The sequence below is a fragment of the Palaemon carinicauda genome, chromosome 5 (assembly GCF_036898095.1).
Source record: "Palaemon carinicauda isolate YSFRI2023 chromosome 5, ASM3689809v2, whole genome shotgun sequence".
Lineage (NCBI taxonomy): Eukaryota > Metazoa > Arthropoda > Malacostraca > Decapoda > Palaemonidae > Palaemon > Palaemon carinicauda.
In genome coordinates this window covers 178,413,342-178,421,342 of record NC_090729.1, presented here as the reverse complement: position 1 = coordinate 178,421,342, position 8,001 = coordinate 178,413,342, and the positions used below count along the sequence as shown (strand labels likewise).

At 32.1% G+C, this 8,001-nt stretch overlaps 1 protein-coding gene across 4 annotated transcripts in view; it reads left to right on the top strand.

Annotated features, from left to right (window-relative positions):
- Positions 1 to 8,001, top strand: part of LOC137641644 (uncharacterized) — a 65,929-nt gene that overhangs the window by 39,873 nt on the left and 18,055 nt on the right. The window contains exon 1 of one of the 4 annotated variants that reach the window (XM_068374384.1): positions 2,403 to 2,537. The exons of the other annotated variants lie outside the window; for them this stretch is intronic. Within the exon in view, the coding sequence (XP_068230485.1) occupies positions 2,508 to 2,537 (30 nt within the window). The 5' untranslated portion in view covers positions 2,403 to 2,507. Of the gene's footprint in view, positions 1 to 2,402; positions 2,538 to 8,001 lie in introns of those variants that run through there. 4 annotated transcript variants of the gene reach the window in all.

Sequence of the window (8,001 nt, the reverse complement as noted above, 5' to 3'; positions counted from 1 at the left end):
CATCAAACAGGTTATCATATATTTCCATACATTTATTCTAGCGATACACACTTCGTACATCTTCTAAGAATGACACAAATAGATCATTGGATTTTTTTCTCATCACCTTCCAGCAAAAATTATCAAGATGAGACTGGAACAGCTGACGACCAACACCTCTCGGCACACGTTGAACCAGTCAGTTACAGTATTGGCAGATTTTCCTGTGAGAGTCGTTACCGTGGTCATTGGTATATCCAATACAAAGAGAAATAATAAATCTAATATTTCACACAGGTTTAGGTTGCAGTGCAATTTGTTGTTCATGTCCGTATAATTGAAAAATTGATTTCCTGTACGAACAGACCGTGTAGTTTGACAACCCTTTCGAGGGCAACGTAACACAGGCTTGAATTCTCCTCATCTGTTACGCTTTCTTTTTTCCTGCATAACAGAACCACATTCATGGCATGGATCTGCTTATTGAACTGTATCCAAGAGATTGTGCTCGCTTAAAAAGGACTCTTCTATAAAACTCCTTCAGCAACATTTTTAGTACCCTCAATCTATATCTCTTTTAGGCCGTGGGAAAAACTGATTTAGGAGCTCCATTTGCTTCCTTTGATATGGGCAGGTCACGTGGACAGGTCACGTTTTTGATGGATTTCGGCAGTTCACATGTTCGATGGTTAGGTGCGGGGCTCTGGGACGCTGGTCACGCGGTAGACCTCACCCTCCACCTGGGTAGGCGACATATGGCGGTAGACCTCATGCTATAGTAGCACCCATATTCAATTATATGTACGCATAACATTACTCTACTGTATATGTGTAGGCCTTTTTAATATCCGTTTAGATACTGATTTGCTTCCATAATAATTTCCTATTTATCATTAAACACATATCAGTCAAATAAAAAAGTTTCGTAAAGTTTCTAAAGTATATTTAATAGAATAGAATTTCTTTCGAACGTGGTCTTTCATTTGCCATAACATCAAGTAGTGTGCCCACATTCAGTGTTGTGGAGAGAACAACGAGGAACCTGGAACCTGGACCAAAATAGCTTTATGATGGCAGAAGAAACACGTGGGTCAAAAAAGATTCTTTTCTGCTTTGTTTACATCCAAGGTTGGGGCGGGACGATTCAGAGCTGTGTGCTGATTGGCTGGTCTCCATTTTAGGGTAGAGTTTCCACTCAGCTACCAACGAAGACTATATTGAAGGAAGATAAGAAGGCTGAGCCTAATAGCACTCAAATAAGTGTGCTATCAAAAGATGCCAGATACTCCCATCTGAAACGAATGTCTCCATCTATTGAGTGAGCGGTTAAACATTCAGAGCCTTAATCCTTACGGAAATATAGGATGAGGTTCGATTGTAAATTTGCTACATATTATTTCATGGTTTGCATTACTACGTCAGTATACTTTATTCTTCTATTTATGACGTTCTTAAATTTTAGATAACTAAATTGTAATTTCACAAATAGGTACATTTATAGATTAAGAATACATATCCTTATTTTTGTCTGTTTTTTCAGAAACTTAATAGCTATGTCTAATATAATTTAGTTGATTTTCTTGAAATTTCAAGTATTGTATATTACAATCCCTTTTAAATATTCTATACAATATCACGTTCGAATAAAGACAAACTTACTGTAAATCTGATTTGTTAAACTTAGTCATATGTGATGTGTAGGCATACATTTGATTACACTTTGTAGGCCATTGTAGAATGATATTAGGTGTATATAAAACACAATTGTAATTTTATTTTTTATTGAAATGGAAATGCATGATGCACTCATGTATATTCTTTAGTAATATAGATTAATAAATGCATAGATATGCAAACAAAAGGAATAATATAACTCACTAAATTGAATCACACATAAAATTAATCAAAAGGGGATGGAAATAGAAATAAGGTAGCATACAAGCCAACCTAAAATGAAAGATAAATCACATCAGGGGAACTTTAATAAATTATACATAAGAAAAAATAACAATATATAATATTGCACATATAAAAATTGTAAAAAAAAAAAAAATAACATACAAGATAAAATTACGTAGTAGCACATATTTCATGTACTATACTGTTAGTGCTCACCGTTCTTTGTCCCTAGGGAACCTGTGAAACACCTAATGAGGATCGGTTTCTTTTCGTTTATTGCAAAAAAACACACTGTGTGACTAATTCACTGTTGGCGCCATTATTTCGTTTGTGTCAACTGTCAAATTCTGAATATAAACAAACAGACGACAAACGATGTACCTACAACGCCATCTGCATACTGAGCGGTCAAACTATTGTATTAACTTTGGAGTTACCAACTAGTGTATTAACATTCATTTTTTATCCTTTCTATCTTCCTTCAGTATACAGTCTTTGGCTACCAGGTAGATCCACTTGCGCAGCTGCAGCGACGCTTACTTGATCAGTGGTGACCAGTCTCCCACCAGCTTCCATTCGAGTGAGAATTTTTAGTTTGTGAAGTGCTCAAAGATTCTGCCGATTTCAGCATGAGTTCACTGCTAAACATCAATGACAAGGTAAGTTCAGAAATACTACTTTCTTTAATCTTCCGGTTTGTTTTATCCGATTTGAATGTGCATTGAGTGAAGTGTCCAGGGTCACAGTGGTTCAGTAATTTCAGTGAAAGCTTTGTTGTATATATTGTCTTGAAACCTTGTAGTTCGTTAGTCAAGAGATAAATTGTTGTTTATTCATTGGTCTGGGGCTGATGACAGTATCGCAATTTCTTGCAGAGAAAAGAAAGGTGCTTCATTAGTAATAGATTGTCTTGGCGTCGGGACAAATTTTTGGTGTTTTCAAGCCTTGGAGGTCATTTAATGCCAATAGGTAACTGGGGCGGGGGTGGGGGGGGGGTTTAAGGTAGAAGGCGAAAAAGTGAGTTGGGGCAAAAAAGGAGGTTGCTAAGACCTAGAAGTGTTTAACACAGAATTCCTTGTTACATCTTCCATTCAGGGGTCACCACGGCTAGTCATCTGCCTCCTCTTATTAGTATTGGCTGAACCCTCATATCTTCTTTTGTTGAATCCTTAAATCTCCTCTTAGGCCTTTGTCTCCTTTTTCTCCATGCTTAGCTTCTTACTTCCTTCTCTTCGACGTGTCTGAACCAGAGCTGACGAAATTATAATCGTCCATTTTATGCTTAGATAAAATTCTTAAGCTTTTTGAATGTATGTTGTGTACTTTCCGATACTTACTTTATACTTTTATATCCCTTTTCCGTCTCCAATGTGGGTTTCTAGGGAATTTGTGCATAATTTTGCATACTTAACGCTTCCTTTCCATACTAATTTTGCAATATCCAGGGACACATTCTGTTATTTATAATGTCCATCTGTCGTCTGTCATTCTCATTATATGTCCTGCCTATGACCCACCCCCTGTTTTTTTTTTATTTTTTATTTTTTTATTTATTTTTTTTTTTTTTTAGAATAACCTCTAATTTGGTTAGTGCTTGAATCCGTGCTGCTGTTTTTCTTTCTCGTAGTGTTTTTCTCATTATTATTGTCTACTTATCTCTTTGAATTGTAATTAATTAGCTTAGGTTCTGGTAGTGCGTTTTACCGGAAATCTCCTATATCGTTATTTCTTTATGATTTACCTTAAGAAATAAATGGAAGGAAAGTAAGTGTATATTTTACATAATTAACTTTATTTGAATAAGGCGGGTTTCCTAATTGTATTATAATATGGGTTTTTCTGTTTAATTTACCTTTCTTTCCTTTATATTTTACATAATATACCTTTTATTTAAGACCGTTTTCATATATGTGTATATAGGCTATATATATATATATATATATATATATATATATATATATATATATATATATATATATATTTATTTAGATAGATAGATATATTAATTGAAAACTGACAACCAATGATAAACAGTGCTTATAATGAACCTGGAAGAGGTTTCCTTAAAGAAAGAGGTAATTTTTAATTGATTTCCTTGCCAAATACTTATCATTCACTACTGCATTTTACACTCCAAGGTCAACCCTTTAGGGGATTAGATATGGCTCACTGATCTTTGATAAATTTACCTTCGTGACCTCCAAGTTGTACTGGTCAATCAGATTTCAAATTTACCTGGGATTATAATTTCGAAACAAATGTAGTTGGTTCCAATTACAATTATAGAAATGAAAACTTTACCTTGTGAAGTATATATGCTTGTTAAGAATAACGAGAGAGAGAGAGAGAGAGAGAGAGAGAGAGAGAGAGAGAGAGAGAGAGAGAGAGAGAGAGAGAGATGGCTCTTGTTTTTTGGCACGAGTACGCTATACAGTGGGTCAGTTTTCATAAGTTAACGTCGATTTCAGCGGGAGTTCTCTATTAATCGGCCATGAAAAGGTAGAATTTCAAATAGTCCTTTACTAAAGTTTGCTCTCGTATCCATGCTGCTCTTTCTGTCCCATAGTGTTGTCCTCATCATTATTCTTGCCATACCCCTCTGGGTTTTAACTAGCTTATGTTCTAAGGTTTTATTAAGGTTCCTGTTAGACTATCTGGTTGATTATTTTCTTTTTAAAGAAAGGGGCATTTTAATTTTTCATAATTTTATTTTATTTTCACCGCAATCGCTACATCCTATACTTATCCTTTTAATTTCAGTCTCGTATCCTGTGGAATCACTTACTCCCTATCTTTATGTAATTGTAGAATTGCTGTACTTCCTATATACTGTAGATGTCTTCAAGAGTTCTAACACTAGGTTCGTCATTACTGTTGTATCATACGGCATACATAGTGGTTTGTTATACTGTATATTTTTCTATTAACTGGTTAATGAGACATATATGATCAGTTGTTGAATACTCGCTTCTAATTCTAGATTGTTTTCTTGTTTGTTTAAAGTCTAGTTGTTTTTCTATTCGGCCTAATATGCTTTTGGAAATATTGGGCGTTTATTTTACAGGTCTTTAGTGGCTTCCTCTTTGTCGATTAGTATGTTTTATTATGTAATTTCTTCTTACGATGAATAGATCAATTGTTAGCCCATCTTTTCCTGCTGCTTTGACTTTTCATCCCTCTAAATGATGTCTTTACATTTCTCCTACTGTTATCTTTGGTTCTGTCCCAAGTGTTCCTTTATTTCTATTGCCATAAGTTGTTTATTACATCACTATTGTATAGCATTTTTACCCCATGTCTTTTGTTGATAATATTTGCTTTTTCATCGTTTTAAGGAAATATCTGTTGCAAGTCTCATTTTCAGAATTTTGAGGCTTATCCCTTTCTTTAGTGTTTTCTCAATTTAGTTATGATTGTTTACGAATGTCGAGGGCCTTCAGTTTATTTATTGCTCTAGATAGTTCAATTAACTCCATTTCATCTCTTTTGGATTTTACCCTCATTTCCTCTTTTCTTTATTGGGTATTTGGTGTTTCCTGATAGTTGTCATTGATTTTGTTTAGGAAGTTTTCCACCTATCTCTTTAATTTTTTTTTAATTTTTATTACTATTTCTTTACTTGCTTCTGTTGCATCTCCCCTATATAATAAAGACCAAGTGTATGGATATATGTATATATGTATATATATATATACAGTATGTATATATATATATATATATATGTATATATATATATATATATATATATATATACATATATATATATATATATAATAAATGTATATATATATATATATATATATATATATATATATATATATACATACTGTATATATAAACTGTATATTTCCTATCACGCTGTATCTACATTGCCTAGTGAGAGGAGTCATAGTTAGGATAGTGGAGAAGTTGAATCTGTATGTGCATATCTAAATATTTTGCAATCCATTTTGACGGGTCGCATACACTAGTAATACATGTGTGTGTTTGTATATGTATATATAGTTGGATAGAGGCTAGCAGATGGGCGGATTAATGTGGTTGTCTTTAAATTATAAATATTTCTTGATGTCAATTAATTTTCCTGTCTTTTCTAATTGGTCTCATTCCCAGACTGAGATTTATGTTATATTATTTATCTTAAACTGTTCGTATTCAGCTCTGGTCTCCATTGGAGCGAAGATGTCTCTCTTGTTGTTTCTGGTTGGCAAATTTAATTTAGGTCATCTATGCCCTACCCAGGGTTGTACCCGGGGAGGATTATTAAAGCGGAGATGCCATTGGTCAGTTACCCTAATCCACGAAGCCATTCGATGTTTGTTACAGATTGCCAAAGACTTGCGCTCCCAGCAGGGGTGTTAAACTCAAGGTCATAGTCCCCATTAGCGAAGCCACTGGGACACACCTGCTGACTTAAACCTTTCCCAGCCGTATGGCTGTCAGGTTACCTTTGAACGATTTCACTTGGTCATCATTTATCAGCATTAATTTAAATTTTATCTTAACAATGAGGTGTATCCGAATAATTCATATCTGGTTCATGAACTTTTCCATCTATATTTTGTTCTGGTTCAAGTACAGATATATATATATATATATATATATATATATATATATATATATATATATATATATATATATATATTTATATATTTATATATAAATATGTATATATATGTATATTTATATGATATATATATATATATATAAATATGTATATATATGTATATTTATATGATATATATATATATAAATATGTATATATATGTATATTTATATGATATATATATATATAAATATGTATATATATGTATATTTATATGATATATATATGAATATGTATATATATGTATATTTATATGATATATATATGAATATGTATATATATGTATATTTATATGATATATATATATGTATATATATGTATATTTATATGATATATATATGTATATTTATATATATATATATATGAATATTTATATCATATATATGTATATTTATATATATATATATATATGAATATCTATATCATATATATATATATATATATATATATATATATATATATATATATATATATTTATGTATATTTATATTATTTATATGTGTGTATATATATATTATATATATATGTGTATATATATATATATATATATATATATATATATATATATATATATATATATATATATATATATATATATATATATACAGTATATATTGTGAGAAGTCCTTCTCACAACAATTTGATATAACGTTTTTGTGTATTCATCTGTATAAGCATAATCTACCTCTGACCGTCAGGTTGTTAGTATTGCATGTTTCGTAGAAATTATTGACTGACTATTATTGGGAAGTGTCGTTTGTCTGGCGAATGACAAACGAAATTGTTATTGCAGTTGTTTTTATTCATGAGACCAAAATTTGCATATTTTCATATTTTGTAAGAATACGTTCGTCTTTTTTGCATGTTATGATAAGAGTTAAAAGCACCACATCTAACTCGAGAATGACACTCTTACAATAATTTGTCTGTTTTGGGTGTACTACAGAGATTTTAGTATGTAGTATTTGAAGTGCGATAAAGTACAATGATATGGTTTTATACAACTGTAGCGTTCAGATACAGTAATTGAATTCATATGTTGTACTATGTACCGTAGTAGTTGAGAACGTAATAATACCTTGATCAATGCCCCTCCATACCTTGATTAATGCCTCTCCATTAGAGGACAAGGAGAGTCGAACTTGTAATTGTAATAACATCTTGTTTTGTCGTGCCAGAGTAGCCATTAGGAGAGGTCAAGGATCAGAGGACGGACAAGGATAGTTGTTCGCACATTTAGATCACCCCTTTTTACGCCCCTGCTTAGGTGTGTGCGCGTATGTATGTGCACTATATGGTCATGACGTCAATCATGATTGAATTTGTCACACACCACCAACCAGTTAATTGTATTTGAAGAATTATGTTTGAAATTGCACACTACATGTTTCGAATTTAGTTTTTACATCAATCTTTGAGTTTACTTCAAGGTTTTTTGTGTTAATGTAAATCTTGTAGGCAGTCTTGTATCTATGGTAGTTGTATAACTTGTCTCTTTTCCTCGTATATAACACGAA